This window comes from Cyrtonyx montezumae, unplaced genomic scaffold (assembly GCF_038088225.1).
Source record: "Cyrtonyx montezumae isolate F1298 unplaced genomic scaffold, pur_monq_1.0 scaffold_3, whole genome shotgun sequence".
Lineage (NCBI taxonomy): Eukaryota > Metazoa > Chordata > Aves > Galliformes > Odontophoridae > Cyrtonyx > Cyrtonyx montezumae.
The window spans coordinates 33292742-33317119 of NW_027072034.1; the positions used below are offsets into that span (position 1 = coordinate 33292742).

Consider the following 24378-nt stretch of genomic DNA (forward strand, 5'->3'; position numbering starts at 1 on the left):
TTTTCATACTGTTTTCCCGCTCCATCTCCTTTCAACAAAATTCAAGCTCCCCCACTAAATTCTCTACTTCATACAAAACAACAACAGCAAATGCATAGAGAGCAGTCTGTGCTTCCTGTTTACACCTTATGATCTTTGTCTTGTCATTGATTGGCTTTCATTCCCTGTGAAGATCGTGACAATAGTTTCCTAACCTGCTCAAACCATAATCAACATCGTTTTCCTGTTTCCAGCGACTCCATACTCTTCAAAGAACATTTCATGCAGCTGTTCCTTTCATTTTCACCTAGTTTACTTCACCTCTATCCCATTTCTGAAGCAATGTCTATTTTGATTACACTAAGTACCTTTCACTTTTTTCCAAAAAATTATCACGTGAATTTTGGATTCACTAAAAATGCTGACCTTTTTTTTCAATCAGCCTTTTGCCAAGCACCTTCTGGCTCCTCCGTATTCTGTTGCCAGCTGCTTCAACACTGTCCAGCCTCTACCTCCTCTGCTCTGCCACTGACTCCATTCACTGTCTCACATTTAATGTCCTCCAGTGCTTTCCCCTATTTTTTCCTTCATTAACTACTTTTGCTGTCCAGATTCCTTCTCCACACCCCCTTACTACGCTCCATGGATCCGCTCTGGCTGTCATCTTGACTTTGTTAACTTTGATCTTGTTCTCACAATGCCTTTGGAGAGAGTCCCAAAACTACACTGCCAAGTATTTGGGGAGAATGCTTGAGTTACTTTAAAGAATAGTTTAAGGTTTAAGGATTTTTTTTAAACTGGATTTATTTTACTACCAATTGTGAGCCAGAATGTGGAGCACAATGGCCTCGATGCAGACAGAGCAGAGCAGTCCAGCTGGCACCAGGGGCTTACTGAGCTCAAGGCCTTTGCCCGAGTACACCCTCCTCAGAAAGCAAGCCAGGCGCTGCCAGATCTACTGTCATGATTAGGAAGAAGTAGCTGCAGAGATATGTCAACGTTGTTTGTCAGTGTATGTAGCTAACTTTGATGATGCAATAACTGTTGACTTTTCAAGGAAAACTGGATGTGTGAGATCATTCAAAAAGGCTGGTGAAAAGGTGATCCGTTTCAGTGGCTGGAAAAGTATGCAGATGCCTTCATAGGATCTGAAAAGACCTCTCAGATCATCCAGACCAACCAACATGTGACCCCCACCATGCCATTGACCACGTCCCTCAGTGCCACATCCACACGGTTCTTGAACACCTCCAGGGACTGCACCAGCTCCCTGGGCAGCCTGTGCCACTGCCTCACTGCTCTTCCTGAGAAGAAACGCTTCCACATATCCAACCTGGAACATCCAGCAGGCTGCCCAAGGCGGTGATGGACTCACTGGTCCTAAACGTGCTATGGTGCTGAAGGAGGTCCGAGTGTCTACCTTATCTCAACTTCCATCTTCAGTGACTGGGTCCCCTGCCCTGCCTCACACCGCTCTCTGATCCCAGCGGCCTCCAACCGTACCTGCTGCCGCCCCGCCCCGCTTCCTGCCCGCAGCCCGCCTCTCCCTAGGGAGGACGCTTATTCTGCCCTCGATCGCGGGTGAGGAAAAGGGTGGAGGCGATGACTCATTCTATTCACGCATGTACCGCTGGGCTCGACCGACAGGACTTTACTTTAAAAATAGTCACCTCCGGCTGGGGCCAGGGGAAAACAACGCTGGGGGGCCGTGCTGGTGAGGAACAACGGCACGCGTAGGGACAGCTGTCAGCACAGCAGGCACGTTCGTCCCGAGAGCTCCCCAAGGCTGACCCGAAGGCCGAGCTGAGCCGGGCAGAGCGGGTCGCTTCAGAGCAAAGCACCCCCACCCCAGCCCCGTTCCCGGGGTGGGCGGCGCCCTCCCGGCATCCCCCGGGGCGGGGCGGATGAGCGCGTGCGCGGGGCTCGGCTCCGCCCGGGGCGGGGAGCGGGCGGCGGGAGGGCTCACCTGCGCGGCGGGGCCGGAGCCAGAGCCGGGTGCGGAGCGAGGGGAGAGCGCGGCCTCCTCGCGCCTTGTCTTGTCGCCTCTCCCGTGCTCTCCGCCTCGGCGCGGCGGCGGCGGCGGCGGCCGGGCCATGGTGCGGCGCGCCAGGCTGGCGCTGGTGGCGGCGGCGCTGGTGGCACTGGGGGCGCCGGGCGGGCACGGAGCCCGGGCTCTCGAGTGGTACACGGCGTGGGTGAGCACGAGCTACGTGGAGCCGCTCAGCAACCGCACGGTGCAGGGCAGCACGGAGAGCGGCCGCTACGGGGACAGCTCGCCCAAGGAGAGCGCGCAGGGCCTGGTGGGCATCCCCCGGGGCGCCTCGCCGCGCCACATGGAGGGCTGCGCCGCGGACACGGACTACGACGTGCCGCTGCCCGCCGGCGGCCGCCGGGCGACCGACGGGGACCCGCAGCCCTGGATCGCGCTGGTGGCCCGAGGCGGCTGTACCTTCAAGGACAAGATCACCAACGCGGCCAGGAGGCGGGCGGCCGCCGTGGTCATCTACAACGAGGCCCGCTTCGGGAACAGCACCGTCTCCATGTCCCACCTCGGTGAGCGGCTTTGGCCGAGGGGGGAGGCTGGCGTGGGGCCGGCAGCTCTGCTCGGCGTCCTCTCCCGTGCGGGGCTGTGGGGGGTGAGAGGAAGGTGGACGTGCTTCGTGCTCGGGGATGAGGTGGGGAAACTGATGCCTTGTGGGGAAAAAAAAAAAGATGTTGAGTCGGCTTGTCTGGGTAGCTTACAAAAAGGAGCAGTGCCGACTGCGGGTGTCACAGCTGGGGTGGATGCTGCAGCCGCGGCTCAAGCCGTGCCTGGAGCGCGGCGTTGGTTTTACAGATGCGACAGGATCAGATGCTTAAGCTAAAGGAAAAAGGTTCTCGAAGCTCTCCTGTGAACGCCTGTTAGCATTGGTGGGCTTCAGAGGATCTGGAAGATGTCAGAGAAGGATAGGAAGGTGAAGCGAATCATGTCAGAACGGCAGTGTGCGTTCGTGGTGTGATGTGTTTGTTAGAGCTCAGGCTGTCCTTATGGCGGGGTGGAGCAGGGATTTAGCTGAAGTAGAACTGTAAGGTGTTTATGAGAAGAGCAACGTTACTTGAGTGTAGCAAGCTGGAAATTGCCTCACTGCATGTATAGCATACTGGGGCAAAGGTAGCTCCCGCTGGTGCAGCTGGGGCTGTGATCACTGTTCCTTGTTGACTGCTGTGTTTGGCTATATCATGGAATCTTTAAAGCTGGAAAAGACCTCTCTCATCATCTAGTTCAACCATCAGCCCACTGACCACATCCCTCTGTGCCACATCCACACGATTCTTGAATGCTCCAGGTACAGTAACTGCTCTGCTTCCCTGGACAGTCTGTGCCACTACCTCACCGCTCTTTCTGACAGTAAATTTGTCCAGTTATCCAACCTGAACCTCTTCTGATGCAACTTGAGGCCGTTGTCTCTTGTGCTACTGATGTTGCCTGGAAGAGGTCAACCCACACCCTACCCAACCTTCAGGTTGTTGTAGGGAGCCTTTAGGTCTCCGCTGAGCCTTCTTTTCTCCAGACTGAACAGTCCCAGTTCCTTCAGCTGCTCCCTGTGGGACTTGTGATCCAGACCGTTCTTTATCTGCTGGGGAAGAGCTGGGCTGCTAGGTGAGGTGGACTTATGAATTAGGTCCAGTGTGTTAGTGAAGGATCTTTTGTAACTATTTTGTTTTTTGCTCTTTTTTTTTCTTGCTGTCACTTTGGTGATTTGTTTTTGTCCTGTAGGAATTTTCCTGCATTCCACTCCATGCACCATCATAGCCTCTTGCTGATATTATTTGTTATTCTGTGAAATCTTTTCTTACCGTATTTTTTTTAATCATCTCTGTGCAGTGGAAGACCTTGTGTTGACTTGCTAGTGTAGTTGCATCTGTCAGCAATATGAAGGCAAGTGCTCCCTGACTGCTGCCGTTCTGTTCACATTTCTCTTTGTAAACTGTTGGCATTTTGCTGATAAAAGCTCTGTATGTGCAAAGAATAGGCTTTAGTGTAGTTACAGTTATACATTTGTACTTATTTATAATAATTTCACAAATGCAGGCTGGACCTCAAGATCATTTGGATGGGGTGGGAATGTACTCTATTACAATATAAGCACTATTTCTGAGTAGCACATTTTTGCTTCACAGTGGGAGTTTTCAAACATGTAAAATGTTTGAAATAGCTACTGAAATTTTCAGTGCTGGGAATATAAGGAGGAATTACAGTTGGTATTTCAAGCTTTGTGTTGCTTTAAGAAAAAAGGGGACAAGGAAGAGTGTGGAATATAAAGGTGTTTTATTAGAGATGCAAGTTTGCTGTTCCTCTGAACAGATTTGTGTGGTGGCACACAAGGAAAGCGCTACTTGTGTGCAGTGCACAGAATGCTGTGAGAAATCTGTAGTGCTGTATCAAAAGACTGGAGTTATGTATATGTATGTGTGAAGAATGTCCACTTAGTGGATTTGCAGTCGTGGCCCTGGAAATGATGCAGAACAGAGCAGTCATTCTGAGTGACAGATGTGCATGCAGCCTGAATAATATGCAGGTGATAAATGGGGGACTGTTTGATCTCTGAGGTTTGTTTCTCCGTTCTTCTAAAAATCCTAGCCTTTGAGATTTCTTGTGTGCATAGGGGGTGTGTGTGGTGGTGGCAGTTGCGTGCTTTTAGGCTTACCCCAGCTTGAGTAAAAAGATTCTTGGTGAGGCCAGGAAGTGATTTGTGCTAGTTGGTGTCAGAGCATTTGGCGAAGGACAAAAATTCCCCATAATCTGCAGATTAGTTGTTTGTTTCATGGGTGCCCTGTGTGCGTCACAAGAATGCAGTGAGTAGGGATTTCAGTTAGCAGTTTTGGAGCGTGGCAGCCAAGAGTTTGTGTATGTGGCCTTGCCATCCTCTTCCTTTCTCCAAAAGAGGGTTCTTCAGATCCAGCTTTTTATTGATGTCCTTTGGGCCTTTGTTCTCTCTCTCTGTGTTAAGTTCTTGAAAATGTTGCATGTCTTGTCTCCCCAAGGGAAGTAATAGTGAATATACTTCACATATGGATGGGGTTTTTTTTTTTTTTTTTTTGTTTTCCAGTGGAAGTTTTGTATTGCCTGGATGACTCAAGGAGTCATCTGTCCTGTTACTGGAGCTGAACGATCTAAACTCCAACTTCAGGTTCACAGAAATACTTTGCAGGCATTTTGAACTGTTTATTTTTGGTGGTGGTGGGAAACTTAATGCAATGCAGAGGCTTAAAATTCCTTTCTGAAAGGAGAATAAATGCTGTAGGTAAATACTATCTGGGAGAGGTTGGGGTGGAGTCTGGCATGGCAAGGTGTAGAGCATTGTGAGGATTAGGCCGGTGAGCTGGGGGCTGTATGCTGGCTCAGAAATCGGGGAAGTGAAGAGATGAATACTTTGTGCTGGGCATCCAGCCATTTGTGAATCCTCTCTCAAGCTATGATTTTAGGATCCTGATCAGAATGTAAATAGGAGTAGAATAGGAAGTATTGCTGTGCTAGACAGCTGTGCTATGGTATAGAGGAATGGGGACTGGCTGCAGTAGTTTAGTCTGGAATGGAACTTCAGTGCTTGGCTTGTGGATTTGAGGGAAGCTTGGGGTGTAGCTGAAATCATACACTTAAGTTGCATAAAGTAAACTTTTATTTTTAACGAGGCTTTGCCAAAGTACACCTCTTGTCTTCATTGACGTGCTTTTTTTGCACAGCTATATTGAATAAAATAGGTGTGAATGATTTTTGTACTGACAATTCTAACAGCTTTTGCCAGTTCCCAAGAGGCATAGTTAGGATTATTTTGTCATATACTTCAATTCTTTGCCACATTTTTGTCAAGAGACCTGAGTGCTATTCAGGGTTCTCAAGTGGTGCATAACTTAGTTATTACCAATGCTTGCTGCTGAAGGCTTTGATTTACTGAGAGGACAGATCTGAAACTGGTGGCTGACTTAACCTGGACAGTAGGCATTGTGTTGGGCTGCTGTGTTCAAAAGAAACAATTTCAAAATTCTCATGTTATTCTGTATGTGAAAAATACATACATGTTGGAAGCCCATGTGGAGAGGGGCACATGAGCCTGTATTGGTTGCTTGGCTGCTTGTTTTCTGATTGCATACCTTCCTTATTGAGGCATGTGGCAATGTACAAACCCAGGGTCTGAGAAGATGAGGTGGGGCTGGGTGAATGGGGAAAATCTTGTCATCTGATTGCTGCTGTAAGTGGTGTTGGTGAAGATCAGAGACAGTTTTGCTGCCAGGAGCTAAAGAACGCGTTCAGTGTTAATTGTGGCGATGTAAGTGTGATATTTAAGTTAGATCTAAGGGCTGACCTCCTTCAAACCTTGAGAGCCTTCTGGCATTTCTCATGAGGACAGAAACTGAGCATGAAGGTGGTTGGTTTCTGAATGGTACGAAGATCTTTACATTACGTATATTCATGAATGGGAAAAAGTGTGATTGTGTAGGCTGTGTGAAATCAAGGGGGTTTTAGCTGTATGGCTTCCTCCTTGTGAGGAGAGTTCTGGCTGCCATCTGCAAGAGGAGGCTGTAACAATACCTGCAGTAAAATTGACCTTGGCACAGTAGTAGGGTATATACCTTCATCGCCATAGAGTTTCAAACGTGTTCTCTTTTCCAGGTATCTTAAGGATTTACTTACTGGGATGATAATGGAGCACACACCAGATCTTCAAATCTACTTGACTGCTGAACCATCAGGAAAATCTTTTTGAAAAATAATAATAGTGAAAAAAGTCCAGGTTTATTCTAACAGGGTGAAAATGTGGTTATTTATCATAGAATTAGAAACAGATATAGAACAGCAAATCCAACAGAGCGTGCTCTCAGTGAGTACATGACTTTGAGGTTTTTAAAAGTGTGATTTTTAAGGTCTGAGATGTGTTGCAGTTGAAGCTGATGGAATGACTCAACACCATTTGTCTTTGAATTATGTGTTTCTGAACAGAAGGCTAAAATTAGAGTGAGGAATGAGTTAAAGTCCTCAGTCTTGCAGGCTGCTCAGGGCAACTGCTTCTCTGAGATTGCCTTTGTAATAGTGGATCTCAGTTTTTTTCTTCCCTTGCTTACATCTTAGACCTTCAAGGCCGTCATGTTTAACTGCATGCATCTTAGTAGCAGATTCCTCGCCCAGTCCTTAAAGCTGCTAAAATGCATTTAATGGATGTTTAATAAAATATGCAGTAGTTACATTAGTTTTAAAACTGGAAGGTGTCGTAGTACCTGGCAGCCATTGTGCAGAAATATCCTGCTTTCCAATTCAAGTAAACAACTGACTGCTACTTGGACATGTCAGTGACAAAACACAGAAGTAGGCACTGTTAAATGCTGTGGGGTTTTAAAGTACTTTCTTTGTGTCAGAAATTGTGCAGAGGTCTATGTAGCAGGTTTAAACTGAGCGTAGATTTTGGGATTGAAGAGGAAGTCTGTGTTGGTTGAAAAATCCAGGCTGCTTCCAGCTTTCTGCTCTTCAAGTCAGAGTGAAAATACATGAATGCTGGTGCCACCCATCCTGGTATTTGTAAACTCTTTTGATTAATTCAGCTGTATACTGAAATCAGGAGGTGAAGTCTTGTGAAGAAAGGTTCTTAGCTTTGTGGGATACGTTTCGAAATTAATGTTCTTTTCTTGGTGACTTTCTGGTGGAGTGCAAGGTCAGAAAGCAAGGAGAATATCACATGGCCTTCTCTACAGTATTCATTAGCTTCTCTGGTAATGCTTTTGTGCTACTTTATGGAGGAAAATAATATTTGTTGCTCAATTCTGAGTGTGCTTGGACCTGCAGTGTTGTGTGAATAATCACATTGTTGGTGAGTAGAGCTAATTAGGGAGCAAGTTGCGTGTAGATTTGCCCTATTTGTCTTAAACTTCACTACTCTGCCCCTCCTGAATACACCCACTAGGCAAGACAGCACATGCTGGGAGCTAGGTGAATGCTGTCTGGCCAGGTGGCTGCTGGTGAGCAAGTGCAGGACAGCTGAGCAGGGACATAAGCTGGGCCTTGCTCCAGTAGTGCCTTTTTCTCAGACCTTTGAGAAGCCCAGCCCTATTTGGAAATGCTGCTCTTTTGCCAGGTCTGGAAGTGGCTGATGGGTGTAATAGTTCTTATAGTAGGTGAGCAGTGGGGTGATTGCATAAGGTGGAGCTGGGAAAGGTTAGCTGGCATTCAGACAGGAGAGTTATTCAGCTTATGCTCGGAACCTGTGGCTTTTCATCCACAGCTTCCCATCACACCTTTGTGTGAGGGGAGAGAAGCCACTACCTGTGGAGGTGCACTGTGAGCTTGTTCTTCTTGGAGGGTTACTGGGGTGGATGGGCTTAGTGGGTGTCTCGGGAAGAACAGTCTCAGCTTAGATGTCTGAAATGTAAGACAAATAACTCTCCATGGTAATGGGGAGTAGGTGAGTCCAAAATGATTTTTCCAAGTTTTCAAAATCCCCACTTGACAAACTGCCGCTTCACGTATGGCATTATCTTTTACCATGGCTCGTCTGTAGCGATGCTAATGCAATTGGGAATGGAAAAGGGTTTATGTCCTCAGTGGGAGGCTTTGCTGCAAGTGGGTAAGGTTGTGAAGCTGAAAGGGTAGCTGTGATATTACAACGTTCTATTTTCAGTTGGGAAAACCCTTCTTTATTTTGTAACTTTTTCCCTGAGTCAAGCTTCGTTTTCTCTTTTCTCAGAGGCAGGAGTGCAAGGCAAACTAGGAAGCTGTGCTACCAAGGGCATATAGTAAGAACTATTCAAATAAAAACAGCATGGACCAGTGAAAGGGTGACATTCATAACAAGTGTATTTGATTTCCATTTGTTTTGTAATACTCATCAGATGTTTGAGACAATGCTGGAATCACTTCCAGATGAAACTGAGTAAAACCCTAGTCACAAGGAGTCTTTGTTCATGCCATTTGATCTTGACAGTATCTTAGCTTGTTTGGCTCCAATATGGTGCTTAGTCTTTTTTTTTTAATTTATTTAGGTGCTTTTTGTTCCAAAAGCATTAAGTGCTCTTGAGTTTTAGTATTAAAAATCTTTTGGTTGCATGCTCCCAGAAGAGTCCCAAAGTATTTCTTGACAAGTCCTTGCCTTGTCCTATTAGTTTGTGAATATTTAATATTGAAGACTGGAATTGTTCAAATTTTTAATGTAATTCAATGTTAATTATCCAACCTTTTTGTTGTTGTTCATGTATCCAGTCTAATTGTGCTGTGGCTTTGAATTCAAACTTAAGTGAATGTCTCTCTTTTTGTGGTAGCTTGCATCCTCTCTACATCTGCAGTTCAAGTTTCTATATTAACAAAGACTGACTGCTCTGTTAGAACTTCAGCAAGTTCAAGATAAGATATGTATGGCTTGCCAGCTTTTTGCATGGCATCTACACCTCCTCTTGCTTGTGGAATGAGGAATGTAGGGCCGTGATTAAAGTGTACTTACTCTAAGTGCTAACTCTTAGTTGTGTAAACTCCTGAAGTTTATCTTGCACTTCATAATGTAAGTAAAGGGTTCTCTATTATTAAATTTGATGCAAGCTCTACTGTACTTGAAAAAATGAGGACGCTTTCCCGTAATTTTACTCCCTGCTCGTAATAGAAGAGGCCTAGTTACTCTCAAGCCAGAATGCAAACATTTTTACTGATTTTTTTTCTCCTTTCCAACAGGAACAGGAAATACAGTGGTGATAATGGTTGGTTATCCAAAAGGAATAGAGATATTGGAGCCAGTACGAAGAGGCATTCCAGTAAGAATGACCATCGGTGTTGGCACACGTCACGTGCAGGAGTATATCAGTGGTCAGTCAGTTGTGTTTGTCGCCATCGCCTTCATCACCATGATGATTATATCACTTGCTTGGCTGATCTTTTACTATATACAACGTTTCCTGTATACAGGATCACAGTTTGGAAATCAGGTAATTGGAGATGAAGCTTAGAAGTACTTGGAGTCTTCTATCAAATCAGTTGCTTAACTTCCCATATTTTATTGAAGCATTACTGAAGATCTGTGCCTTCTTGTTACTGTACTGTCATAGAATCATGGAATTGTTTGAGTTGAAAGGGACCTAAATGATCATCTAATCCAACTCTCCTACAACAAACAGGGATGCTTAGGGCTGGGTAATGTTGCTCAGAGCCCCATCAAGCCTGACCTTGAATGTCTTCAGGGACAGGGCTTTCACCAGATTTCTGGGCAGCTTGATTGAAGCACCCTTATTGTAAGAATTATTAAAAGGCCTTATTGTAAATATAAGCTTGATTACCACCCTTATTGTAAAAAAAATATGAAAAAAATAAATTCTATCCAGTATAAATCTCCTCTCTTTTAGTTTGAAACCTTTTCCCTTTTTCCTATCACAATGAGCTCTGCTATAATGTCTGTCTTTTCCTATAACCTTTCAACACTACTCAGTGATGATTAATGAGGCTAATAAACAATTTGCTAGTTAGCATTATATGCTTGGCTAGTTGTAATTATGGAAACCAATACGAAGTAGTGGGGAAACTAATTTAGCCAGTCATCAAAAAATGAATAAAGACAGTTTCTTGTGTTGTCATCTAAGTTAATTTTTAATGTTGAAAAGGATGGAAGTTACTTTCATTCTTATGTAACGTTCATTCTGAAAGTGTTAACTTTACTAACCAGAATATTTTTTCAGTGGAGAAGAGACAGTGGTAATTCTTATTTTTAAGACATTATAATTAGAGCTTTAATTTTTGGTTCTCGTGCCTTACAGAAACTGCTGTGAATTGCATCACCTTGGTAGGAGCATGTGTTGTGTGAGATTGTGCTCACTGGGGCTATTAGAAGTGCTGACAATGATGGGAGTGCAGGAAAGATCAGGAAGGAATAGCTTTGGTTCTGCTTTGCCCTTTTCAAATTCCTCTTCTTCCTTGAGATAGGTTGGTTTAAAAAAAAAAAAACAGACAATTTTTGACTTTGAGCTCTGTTTATAACTTACACAACTGTTCTAGAAAAATACCTTCTTTCAAACTCTTGAGATAACACTGTTGGTTGAACTTGCAGTCTACGTGAAGCGTTGGTTTGTGGTAGTCTTCCTTTTTCTTTTCTAATACTTTATTCTCAGAATGTAAATTCTAAGACATTTTTCAAGAAAAATGTTTTCTTGTGAGGTACTTATAGCAAAAGGAGTGCACTTCTGATCTAATGTATTTTTGTGTGTGTGTGAAGAAAGCAGTTTTTTCCTGCTGCATGGACCTTAGGACAGCTCACACTAGAGGAAGTTCAAGTGCTTTAGTAGTTTGTATATTTTAGATTGAGTGGGATGTTTCCCAAAAATATGTACTGTCAACTCTTAGTTATGTGCTTTATAATTAAATGAAGTCATCTAGCATTAGACTGTTATTCCATGTTTTCTAGTTCTTCCTCTTTTATGGCAAGTGTTGAAAACAAATGTACAAAACTGCAAAGCTGTAAAGTTTTCTGAATATCTCTAGGCAAAATATTGTCTTAGAATTTTGGAAACCAGAAGTCATTCATGTAACCTAAATCTTACTTCTTTTGATGTATTGACTTCAACATTATTAAAACTTTGAAGTTAATTATGACATACTATAAAACAAGCTACTCTGCAGCTGCTAAGTGAGGGTGAGGGAGGTTGTCCCGTGACATATTCTGATATTGGTTTAGCAGTAAATCTTTGAACAGCTTCTTGCTGCTGAAGGTGAAGCAGGACAGCACAGGAAACCCTGTGCTGGTACAGAAGGTGGAAGAGACTGCTGCTAGTTAAGTGCACTGTGAGGGAATTTTCAGACTATTTTCTAGCATGGGGGTTGGAACTTGATCCGTGCAATCCCTTCCAAGACATTCTATGGTTACTTGGGGGGGGGGGTGGTATTTAAGTTCATATGGAGGATATAAGTTGTTGTGATATTAAGAGAAAAGCTGCAATAATTTTTTGTGTGTGTGTGTATTATTGTATTTCATCAGTGCAAGTTCTTGCTAGATAGATCAAACTCTTAATGGGGAATGTTCAGTTTCTCAGTTTCTAGCTATGTCTTTGTCTTGAATACAGTACTGCTTTATTTGCTTGCTTCCCTTCCAAGCACAATTAGAGCCGTTACTGTATAGAAGTCCAGTATGTTGTCTCATGTCTGTGAAGCCTTTCTTGTTGTCTCCTCTGCATAATGTGTCCTTTCAGTGTAAAGCTTTGGATAATGTGTTAGACAGTGTTTAATGAGGGAAGGCATTAATAGCTACAAGCAGCCTTTTGACCTGGTAGCCAGCTGTAGGCTGCTCAGCAAGATTCCACCTACTCTCGAGCTTGTGTAAAACCTACAGCCTGCTTGCTCATTGCTTGGCCTAACAAGAAGGTCTGGTTAATTCTGTTGTTGCAGCTCTAAAGCATAAATTAACTACAGTTTTCCTGTGTTGGAAGGCCCTTAATGCAGGCAGCTACTGTACAAGACTGTATCAGTCTGATCTGTTTAGTCCTGTGCCAGCTGAGGCCATTGTTAGAGCAGTGTGCCTATGGATAATGTTTACTATTGTGTCCTGAGAACGCAAGACTTGTAGTTCTTCAGCATCTGCTGGCTGAAAGTACTTTGTAAATAAATGATCTGCCCGGAGTTGAATTTTCTGATGCATTCCAAAGGCTTAGTAGTCCATGTGGAAAATATTTAAAAGCTTTGAAATGCAGCTCTTAAAGCTCAGTTCTATGCTAATGCTTCACATTTTTATTCAAGGGACATAGGAAAGAAACCAAGAAAGCAATCAGCCAGCTTCAACTGCATACTGTGAAACGTGGAGACAAGGTAACTTGGTGGCTTTGGGTTTTGATGAATGATTTGAAATATGTTGTAATGCCTTCTTGGAGCTTAGGCTGATTTTTTTTTTTTCACAAAACTGCAGTGAATTTCTTAGAATGTTAGGTTAATCTCGTTGCCTTTGTCTAGAAGACTAATTTTAGAACTCAAGAGTCCAAATTCGACTGTTTCTGAAACATGAGGCTGGTTTGTTGCCCTTAGTATCTAGTCACACAGAACAATACAGGAGAAAAATATAAAAGGCTGATGCTATAAAGATGAGGGAACACTGATCTTACTGCTGCTTGAAGATGTTAACAGGTAGACTGCAAAGTTCTTCTGAAGACCTACGAGTGCATAGTTTGCATAGCCAATATAACTTTTTCATTTAAGGGATCATCCTATTTTATTTTTCAGAGGGCTTTACAAATACGAAAAGCTTTGAAAAACAAAGCCTTCATTTTATCTTTTTCAACGTATGATAATGAGCTATAAAGACTTAAAGTACAAATGTAAAATTAAAACAATTCTACTAGAATTAATCTAAGAAAAAAGCATAGCTTTCAGAAAGTTAACTTTGACAGCTTAAGGCCTAAACTACTAATTAATAGAGCAAATATGAGGTAAGAAAAAAATGGATTAGTTTCAGGCAGCTATGAATCTAAAGTCTAAATTAATTTATGCAAAGATTTCTGCTACCATGTAGATGTTTCTTTCTCAGCCTTGTTTTATTTGATCAGCTTTTGCTTGAGGAATGACTTGTTTAGAGATGAGAAAAAGAATTTTCTTTAAATCCATGAATAAAATTAAGGTGAAAAAGAGCACTTAAGAACTTCAAAAGATGCAGTGCAACAGAAGCTCTTTAGTTTAAGTTATATGCTATGGAAAATATGTCCTTCATGTAGCAAACTAGTTTGATAATAAAACAATCTCAGAGCTTGTTTTATTTTCCTCTTGTGCATTGAGTGTTTAGTATTTTAAGCATCTCTTACTTACTCTTTGCTATTTACAATTTAATTGTAACCTGCTGGGCTCTGTTCAGAGTTCATACTCTGTTCATATTCTTCACAAGGTGAAATTAGAAAGAAGGGAATATAGAACTGGATAACAACTTACATGAAGTAGTGTCAAAGCATAACATCTGCATAGAAAGAAATGGATGTAAAAGAATCATGGCAAACTTTATCATGGGGACCGCAGTGGAGCTGTTAGTTGCTTTGAAGCTGAAATTCAGCCAGCCTCTAGAAAGGATCATTTGGGGAGATTTTGCAGTGTATCAGTTCATTCCTACTAATGTATCTGTAAGCAAAGTAAATAAAATAGGGGTTTATTGTGCAGTATGCTTGTAGCAGCTATTAACGGCATGTTGGTCAAGCAGAGTGGAATGAAATTAGATTAAAATATCTAAAAGGTTTTCTGCTTGGTAAATAATATCTTACCAATTGTTTTAAGTCATCCAACTACCAGCAAATTTTGACAACTTAGTGGTGCAAATGTACCTTTGAACTAAATTTATCTGAAAACATGGTCCTGTCTCTAGAAATACGAACATTACCATTTTTTCTTTATTCATTCTGTCATTACAATGGAAGGAGTGCATTTATTCTATTTATTGTGACGCTGTGATTTTATTATCACTTCTCTTGAAGTTGAGATATCTAACTAAAAATAGGTCAACATTTTATAATTGTTTGCTATCGTGTAGATCTTTCCTGAGAAGCTTATGGGATTACTGTGAAATGGACGCTCATTTGGATATGTGTTCCGTGCTTGGATTCTGTCTTTTGTGCAGAATAAGGAAAAACATTTATGATGGGAAAAATGTGTATTCTTAACTGCTTATATTAAAAAAAAAAGGGGGGTGAATTTGAGGCATTAATTATGTAAAGGAATAGCATATAAAGGAGGGAGAAACTTTGCCTTGAACTTGAAAGTTTGCTTGTTGTACTAATTTGTTTCAGTATTTGTAGTAATTTTTAACTGTTTCAGTCAGCAGTAAATGTTAAATATTTCAGTAGAGGATGAAAGAAGTTGGCCCACTCTGTGTTCTTCCTTTACTTATTCAGTGTTAATTGGGTTGTTTAAAATTATTTCTCTTGTTGGGAGGTATCTATTGTACCTGTACTGTAACCATAAGTATGGCTCCAAGGAGGCAGTAAGACTCGCTAGGAAAATTTAAATAACCCCTTAAAAAAAAATGGGGGGTAGTGTGGGAAATCCTGTTTTAACTCGTGTTATAAACTTGGAGAAAAACTTAATCTTTATAACATTTTACTTCTGTTCTCCTCTTTTGGCTTCCATGTGCTGTTTATTAGGATGTGGTAGAAGGAAAGCATACGTGAAGAAAGATGGTTCATGGTATTCAACCTCAAGAACCAATCTCTGCTTAATTTCTTGCGACTTGTAGGACTGTCAGTTAAAAATTAGATCGGAAGCTTTAATTTGTGTTGGCTGTTTTTAAAAATTTCTTAATGTTGTAGGTTTTGTAAATCATTCATGGGTGTCCATCTTCAGGCCAGTGTCTGAGATCTAACAAATAGCCTTAGAGTACTGTGTATTGCTATTTCAATTAGAAACTCTGAGTTAGGGGCCTGGCTTTTAGTATTTGGTATCACTCGATCAAATCACTTCTAGAATTAAATGAGGGACACATTTTTATTTGCTAAACCAATTTATAGCATTTTTGAAAACTCAAAAGTTTGTAGTTATATGGATGTAACTCACTTAAATGTGTTATTGTCTTTAGGGTTTAGATGTTGATGTGGAAAACTGTGCTGTGTGCATTGAGAACTATAAACTGAAAGATACTGTCCGAATTCTGCCATGCAAGTAAGTTAACCTCATTATTTTATTCCCTTTTTGCTATGTTTTACCTAACAAGAATTTGATGAGTCTTTTGGAGACTCTTCTGAAACTGGTATCAGGGCTGAAACCCTGCCATTTTTTGTGGCCTGTTACACACTGAAGGGTACTGGGAGACAATATAGAACTTCATATTTATTGGAATACAGGAAGCAATTGGGAGAAGTGTAAAAATGAAAGAGCTGTAATTTTGAGTTGTATACAGTTGGAGTGATACCTTGGTGGTGTCTTTGTGGTTAGTGCTCTCTTGTATTTCAGGTTAGCATACCTGAGAGATTTTTTTTTTTCCAGAGCTTATGCTTATATCTGTCCTAATAAATTTAGCAGTACCTAAAAGTCAGGATTACAGAGTTGGGTGAGCTGTTAGGGCAGTAACTTGTACATCTCTTGAAGCAGTAGTGTGTGGTTTTCATAAGTTCTAAAGGGTATTTGTTTTTTTCCAGGCACATCTTCCATAGAACATGCATTGACCCTTGGCTTTTGGATCACCGAACTTGTCCAATGTGTAAACTAGATGTTATCAAAGCTTTGGGATACTGGGTATGTTGCACGTTTGTTTTAATCTTCAAGAAAAAAGTATAATGCCTTAAGTGTTTATGTAACTGTTCAGAATGAGAACCGTTGTTACTTTACTAGGCTGGAGAAGCTGAGTACGGATACAGGAGTGAATGAGAATATGAGAAAATGAGGATAGGAGCTTAAACAGAATATTGAACTGCTTGTGAGCCCCCTGTGTACTCCGTGATAATCACTTTTTTTTGTCCTCACCTGACAATAGTAATGAGGTTAAAGCAAAAGTGAGGCAACTTGCTCAAGCTACAAAAACCTGGCTTAATTCAGTAGATTTCACGTATGTTTTCAATCTTGTTGAGAACTGCAATTCAAAGTAAATTGATTTTTGTATAATTTTCATATGGTTTGAGCACATTATATATAATTCCACATAGACCTAATGTTTTAACCCTGTAAATGAGGCACTACTGAAAACCTTCCTAAAGACATTCATTGGAAGCTGGTTAACTAGAGAAAATGATGTGCTCTCATTTCTTCCTGACAGCACCAGAAAAGAGAGATGAAGACACGTGCGGTAGGTTACTTGGTTGTTGTTGATAAATAGTCTTAGAGTTGCATTAAGATCCATTAGACATGAATGTACTTCTTCTACTGAGACCATCAGAAAGTAGTTCCTTAGATTCAGGGGTCTTCCTTTCATTGGCTAGGAATGAACATAGACTAGCTTATTTCATTACAGAGACTTTATCAGGTATATGGTTGACTGACTTTTTTTTTGTTTTGTGAAGGCTGGCAATGCTCTTGCTATATAATGTGTGTATCTGTACATCTTATATTATGTGTATATACATATACATGAAATCATAGTGATTCTGTTTAACAAGTCAGGCTTTGTCCAAGAATTGCAATCTTCTCATGTGAAATTAACTACATTATTAATGTTAATAGCTTGCTTCTTGTTTTCAAGTCTTGATGTTAACATAATTTAGGTTGCGTGTGCGAGGTTATATCCTTTTGTATGCAGTCTCAAAGCTGTAACACTTCAGAGCACTTCTATTCCTTGTATTCCTACTACTGCAGGGGGTGCACTAACCAAGAGAATTAAGGACTCCTCTGCTTGATAGACAAAGAATAATATTGGAAGCAGGTTGAATGAGGTTTGATTAAACACAAGCCCAGTTCTCTTTTCTGGTGGAGTGGAGGAAATGTCTTGTGTCAGCCATTCAATTTGCACTGGAATTAGTAGTGCGAGAAATCATGCAGTTCTTTCTTCTAGCTTGGTTTTCAGCCTGATCTGGATTGTCCATTCTGATACATAGAGTGATTGTGTGAATGTTTTGCTAATTTGAGGAAAGAAGTGTGAAGAGCAAAGGCATCTCTTTAGGTGTGCTTGCTGACTGTTGAAATGACACAAAGCAGCTCCCTAGCCCAGGTTGCACAGGTAGGCGTCCAGGTGGGTCTGGAACATCTCCAGAGAAGGAGACTCCACCACCTCTGTGTGCAGCTGTGCCACTGCTCCGTCACCCTGATTAGAGCTTATTAAAATTCAGCATACTGTAAGGTGTGCTGTTCTAACAGTGAAGGAAGGAACAGCATAGAATTTCTTAAGGCAGACCTTTGCTAGTTTCTCTTTAGGAGGGGAAGTTGGTCATTCTGCAGCCCATGGAGGAGCTACTTGTACTGGACTGAACTTGTTTTATTTAAATAATGTCATATATTATCAGCAATAGCTTAAGGTTGAATTTTAGGAACAGAATTGTGTTGGTAGGACTTAAATCTGTCCTGGAAGTTGGTTTTTGGTCAGTAGCTTATGCTGACCAACAGGTGAAATAAATTCTTTCGCTCATGTTGCGTGTTCTATTCCTGCAAAGTGAGGAACTGGCATTACTTCCATTTTTTCAGACCAGCATTTCAAAATAGGCTGGAGGAAGAGGGAAGCCTTTTTCTATGTCAAGCTTTTGTTTATTACAGTTTAAAAAAAAAAAAAGTTGAAACTTGCCAAACTACTGTTGTGGAAAAAACAGCAATTTGTATGATCTGCATAATCGGTAGGTTTGCAAATGCGCTGAGTGTGCTCCTAACCAGGCTGCATCAAACTGTTGCTGAAGTGTTGACATACTCCAACTGAAAGGCTGAATGAGTTGCCTCCTGCCATTGCCACTCTTGGTTTTCTGAGTTCCTTGGGAATCTGTCATGGATGTTTGAAGTAGACACTGCTAAATACTGTACCCATGAGCTTATAGACAGTACTAGCTGAAAAGAGTCACTTTTTTTCCAGTAAGGTGAAGATATGAAGTGATAATATGGAAGAATGCTGATGCCTAATGGTGGACAGGAGTGTCAGTTAATGTGTTTTCATTTTGAAGGGGGACCCTGAAGATGCACTTGAAGTTCCAATACCTGAATCAATAAGTGGCAGTGTTTCAGTTGGAAGTCTGAGTATTGCTCTACAAGAAGATGACAGAAATGAAGTAAGCGAACTGTCAGCTTCCTCCACCAGTGAATCTGTATTGCAATGTACCAGTTTGAAAGAGGATGCGGGTGAAACCACAGCATTACTTGGTAAGTAATAATTCAGTTTATCACTTGTTCATCCTTGATGCCGTTATTGGCACTAGAAGCTGGCTTTATCCAAGTGATGTTAGTGGTCTTAGTATAGCACTGCAGAACAGATTAAGTGTTGTTTGTACTGATGTTCAAAAAACATACCCAGGTAGATCTTGAGACAGTGCTGGCAAGATTGGAAAAAAAATGTTTGAGGGGAAGGGAGATGTAATCTTCCCAAAACATTATTTACTTACATAGAGTGTGTTGAATCTTTTATATACATGAATATTTAATTTGTTCCCGGAATTAGAGAAAGCAATTTAAAAGATGAATCTGGAAACAAATTTTCTTCTATTTTCTGGCTTGTAGATGTGGATATCAGTAATAACCGGCATGGAGAGCATCTATCTAATGGAAATTCCCACTGAGCTGCTTTGTGGAAGATACCTTGGATAGACTGTTGCAGAACTACTTTTTATTTAAGTAGAATGAACTTTTGTCTGGTTAATGGAAAAATAACAATGTAAATTATTTTACCTTTTGAACTTTTCTAGCTGGTGTTCCAAAAGGGCTAATAACTAAAAATTTTGTACACAAGAGGATTTTATAAAACTTCCTCTGGATGTCTCATCCTATAAAAAGATGCAATAACCCTTTTTCTGTAAGCATTATTACAATGTCATTGTGTTTCAGAGGGCTGTAACAAGATGAAGACAAGGCAGTGAGACAATGTAGAATGTCTGGTGGGTAAATATTTTGGAAGCACTACTGGTGTTCAGTATGTATATGTGGAGAACACTTACAAGACTACCATGATTAAAATGTTCTGAAAGTTCTGCAGTAATTGGAGATGGATACTGTTTAAAAAAAGACTCTAACTTCTGAAGGAATCAAATAACTTAATGAGTAAATTACATATCCTCCTTGGTAATGAAGAAGAGTACTAGTTGCAACTTTCTGTACGAGTAATAAGTACTGATTTGATCTTGTAATGTGTTCCACTGAGAGAGAAAGGAGACTTCCTCTGTCAGGCTAGCTTTTATACTGAATTTGGCAGTAATAGGTTGTGCTAGGTGGTCTTCACGTGCTGCGCATGTAGACTTATTTAGGTATATGCACACTGGTTACCTCTTTCATTCTTAAACTCAGTAGAACAGAGGTAAAGGGCTAACTGTGGCTAAAATGTATTTATTAGTCTATTTATAAGATTTTACTTAATTCCTTATTCCTGCTCCCATCTTTATGTGCAAATTGGAACTGTTTCTTAGGATCTACAAACACTTTTTCTTTGTGTAGAGATGCTAGAGTTCTTCTCCTGGAGATTCTGTATTAGAGGTTTTGACTGGGTTTGTCACTAGCTTTCATCCCTTTCTTTCAGATTAGCAGTACTGTGCCTTATAGTCAAACACCTGTGAAACCTGAAGCATCCGAGAGTAAATATATAAACCCTGACATCTCCCAGTATGACCTCTTATTCAAATATTTATATACTCTTGAGTGGTATAGGGAGTTGCTAAACCGTTTTGTAAAGAAATATGTATATTTAAAACACTACTTAATAAGGGTATTAAATGAATGGCTTAGGATTTTAGCATCGTCATGTTATAAGTGTGCTATGTTCCTCAGTTTTTTTTGTAAAGCTGTTATTAAGGTTGCTTACAACGGTGTCTTTTACTAGACATTTGTTCTAGAATGCATTTTTGTTTTTTCAAGTGTACATTTGGAATGTTTTTAAGAAAATATGCAATTCTTTTTCTAACTTCTCTTGAGCTTCGGTAGAAGCAATAACTTTTCTTAAGTTTAGAATGAATGTTCCAGAAACGAGAGATTTCATCTGGGGGAAATACAGTCTGAACTTCTACTTTGCAGAGCACCTATTTTGAAGGCAATTTAGGATGAACTGTTCCTGTTAATGCTTACTGACAGTGATCTGCCTCTTCCTTGTAGGAGTGTAATTTTTAAGGTTACTGGAAATTTGCTTGTAGTTCTGATGTCACCAGCAGGTGCAAGATTTTGTGATGCCTTTATCTTATGAAAAGCACATGAGAATGGAATATGACTGACCAAGCATCTCCAAAACTGAACAAATAAAAAAAACAACAGCCCACAACTAAACCAAACAATGTATAGGGATGTTTGTCTCCAAGGGAAGCCTATCAACATTTCCAGAACTGCCTTTTCAACTCTCTCTTCAACATTATAAACTAAGTCTTCTCCCTCTTCCTTAACACAAAATTGAACATTGTTTCTTTTTTTAGTAAATGTTGAGAGGGTTTAAACTCTAGCTTGAGGAGGAACCAAGAGGAATTACCAAGAGAAGTCTTGTTAATCTGTGGAGCGTATCTTGCTGATATCTGCAGTGCAGTGTTCACACCGGAGGGGAGAACTGTGGTAAGTAGTCCAACTTTGTTTTAAAGATACCACTTAAAGCTGTGGTTGATTCAGTTATGTCTTGTAAGGCCAGCTGTGCTGCTGAGGAATGATGACAATAAAAGGCCGAATTGCAGTGCCTCCAATGAACAGTTTGCTCTCCTTGGGAAGCACGATGACAAAATTGTCCGAAGCGAATGTTGGTCTGACCTCAGAAAGCTGATGTGCTTCAGCAGACATTGTGATGGTATGAAAATAAGGAATGGGAAAGAGAGAGTCTGTGGAACTTACACTTCACACTTCTAAGCTCTATCATCTATGGTTAGAACTGAAATAGATCACTTAGAGTAAGTGGGTGAAGGTGGCTCTGAGTAAATACAGGTACCCAGATTATATATATATTATTCATTGGTATGATTCATTGCTTCTAGTGGTACTCTTAGGGAAGAAACTTGTCAAGTGCAAAAGTTTTTAGGAGACAAATGTCAAATGGGCTGGTGGTTAAGGTAAGACTGAATCCTCCTCTCTGTTTAAAAAAAAACTTACTAAAATTGTTCAAAAATGCTAAATAGGAGAAAAATAGTACTTAAAAAACTGGCTTTTAGTGTCGTCAAGAAAATAAATGAATGGTAGACATCACAAATCTAAGCACATCTTGAGTTAAATTACCAGTGGTACCAGTTTAACTTGACAGCTCGGATTTTTTTCCCCACTAACTACCTCTGATTGAGGCTGCATTCTTCTTTTAAGCACAGGTGGGCTTCAAGCAATGCTTGGATGAGATTCTTTGCAGTATTTGGTTAGATAGGGCCTAGCAGGAGTTACAACTACCTCCAGGTGTATGAATGTCATCCAATTGCCTGTTGCCAGTAATCATTGCTAGAAAAGTGAAGGTATGCTGGAGGAGTTGTAGGATGGTTTTATCACACTGAGAATGGTGTTATGTTTTTTTTTTTTAAACCCTTGCTTACTGAATGAACTCTGTGCTGGCATATTCCTACCAGAGCTGGCCTCTTATTGCACTTACAGAATTTCTCTATATTCAGGGATGTAATTGAGCACAGGGAAATACTGTTGCAGCAGCCTTAGGGATCTTTTTTTTAAACTCTTCTGGATTTAGGGGCAGTAGCTGATGTGTAAGGAACCCAGTGAGAGTGTGGTGATGGCTGTCCCCTTCTATCCCTGTGCTTCTGAAAGTCCTTGAGACAAGTGGGACTCATAGGTTTTGATAAGCTCCATCAGAAGCTAGGGCCAACACTTTAGTGATTGCTTTTACGTGACTGTGGCAATAAATAGGATAACTTATTGGGCTGATGATGTGACTGCCTCATAAAAACTTCTTTTGTCTAGGTAAGATTAGACAAACAAGTGCCGTTAGCAGAATCAGACAATACTTGAAGTTATGAAGGGCACTGTGTGTCAGTTAAGTGTAGCTATGTCATAAATACATGGCTTTGGTACACATCAGCATCCCAGTGTTCAGTAAAACTGGGAAAAAACTGGGAATTCTTGCTTGGAAGAGCCATAAGTGCTTGATCACCTTCTGAGTGGGAAGGTCATGCATGTAGTTGTCAGAGGTTGGATGTGTTTGGTTGAAGTTTGTCACTTCCTTGCTAGGTACTGAACACAGCATTTCTGTGCTGGACAAATTGGCTGAGGTTGTTAAGGAAGTACTGACTGTAAGGAAAGGTGGGACTGAAATGTAGTGGAGAAGGTAACTGGCATTATCTCATCAGGAGGTGATAACCTGGAGGGAATGGTGTTCTTGATGTTGGCAGCTTAACAAGAGACGGTTCTCTTCAGTGTTTCACTTCAGGCACCAGTCTGGGTGAGACTACACAAGATGGTTCAATCGATTGAACAGCTTCTTGATACAAGAAGAGTGGTCTTTCTCAGCTTTCTTTTTATGCTTCAACTATTTACTTTGTTCTGGCTCTCACATTCAAATTCAAGAGTATGTGATAAAACTAACTCGGCTTAAGTGGCAGAAAAATAAATCCATCCTAGTGGTATTTTGACAAGCTAGGAAGCTGTGTATCCTTGCTGTGTTAATGGAGTGAGGTTTGGGACTGGGCTAAGGGAACGAGCAATGGGGGTGGAGGAGGAGGGCAGGGCAGCTCCCCTCTGAGATGTGTTTCTATAGTAGGGCCACACTAAACTGAAATTAATGACATGAGAAGTGACAGCAGTAGTAATTCTGTTCTCCGTGCTGATCTTTACTAGTTGTTCTTTTCTCTCACAGGTGATACGTGAAGATTTGGGAATTGGAATTGTAGATTAAACATGCAAAAGTCAAGCTGGTGGCTTTTGTTTTTGTTCAGTATGGGTCCTAATCTCTCTCCTCGGATATCCTGCTGTACTGCAAAACTCGATTTGAGAAAGTTTAAAAGTAGAATGTCTCTACGATTGCATGTGTTTGTGTGAAGAATGCATTGCCTGGAAGCTGTTTGTTATACTTCCATTGGACCTGAAGCTAGTTTTCACCATCTGAAACACGGTAACGATATTTTTAAATGAGCATATCCTTCTGAATTGACAACAGCAAAGTAGTTGGAGTTGCCATCGTTTCCTTAGTCTGAAGCTTAAGTCCAAAACTTTGAATTCACTTCGAAATGTAAGTGTGGATAACCACTCAAACTTGCTAATCTTTGTCAACAACCATTGACAATCAACATTTATGGTAACCTTGTGCTACCTTGGTTGTGTTGATTGATTGGATTAAGCACCAAACTTGTTTTTTTTCATTGTGTATGTACAATTATAAGAATGTCAAGTTATGCATTGTTGATGTAACTTAATGGCTAAAAGCTCAAACTCTGTAATAAATTATACAGACATCTTGAAAGTCAACATTCTGAGGAACTTCAGAGTTTTCTTTATTATACATGTGTAAACAGCTGTGGTGGGCTGACCTTGGCTGGCTGCTGGAGGCCCACTACATTGCTCTCTTGCTTAGACAGGGCCATTCCTTACCAATTGTCATCACAGGCAGAGAAAGCAGACTTGACTTTGGGCAGGCTTTTTTTTTCCTAACTAAAAACAGAGTTAGGGTTACTGAGAAACAAAGGCAAAACAAAAACCATCCCTTCCTCCTTCCTCCTGCCCTTCTCAAGCTCAGTTTCAGTCTTTTCTTCCTCATTCTCCCACCCCCTGCCCTGTGCAGCCAAGGAGCAGTGGGGACTGTGGTCGGTTTGTAACCTTCATCTTGACTGCTCCTTCCTCACCCTTCTCCCCTGCTTAAATGTGGGTTCCTCCTATGGGCTCCAGTCCTTGAAAAAGTAACAGTTCTGTCAGATTATTTTTAATACTACCTAGTA

General features: G+C 41.1%; 1 protein-coding gene, 1 long non-coding RNA gene and 1 other non-coding gene across 3 annotated transcripts; all 3 read left to right on the forward strand.

The window, feature by feature from the left end:
- Positions 1-1991: 1991 nt before the first annotated feature.
- On the forward strand, positions 1992-19347 carry RNF149 (ring finger protein 149). Its single transcript, XM_065741125.1, has 7 exons — positions 1992-2532; positions 9668-9918; positions 12710-12778; positions 15516-15598; positions 16075-16171; positions 18511-18706; positions 19061-19347. Exons 1-7 carry the CDS (start codon positions 2073-2075, stop codon positions 19117-19119), a joined length of 1215 nt encoding a protein of 404 aa, XP_065597197.1. The 5' UTR covers positions 1992-2072; the 3' UTR covers positions 19120-19347.
- Positions 19348-19569: 222 nt separating this feature from the next.
- LOC136051621 (uncharacterized) lies at positions 19570-23911 on the forward strand. The gene is made up of 2 exons (XR_010622481.1): positions 19570-21082; positions 23304-23911. It is a non-coding gene; the product is annotated as an uncharacterized LOC136051621 (long non-coding RNA).
- On the forward strand, positions 21163-21277 carry LOC136053386 (small nucleolar RNA SNORD89). The gene has a single exon (XR_010622646.1). It is a non-coding gene; the product is annotated as a small nucleolar RNA SNORD89 (small nucleolar RNA).
- Positions 23912-24378: the final 467 nt, after the last annotated feature.

Excerpts from the sequence above, each read along its gene's own strand:
- RNF149 (XM_065741125.1), top strand. The coding sequence starts at position 2,073 with ATGGTGCGGCGCGCCAGGCTGGCGCTGGTGGCGGCGGCGCTGGTGGCA. Across the intron at positions 9,919-12,709 it reads GATCACAGTTTGGAAATCAG|GGACATAGGAAAGAAACCAA; the intron begins GTAATTGGAGAT and ends TTTTTATTCAAG. Across the intron at positions 12,779-15,515 it reads CTGTGAAACGTGGAGACAAG|GGTTTAGATGTTGATGTGGA; the intron begins GTAACTTGGTGG and ends TATTGTCTTTAG.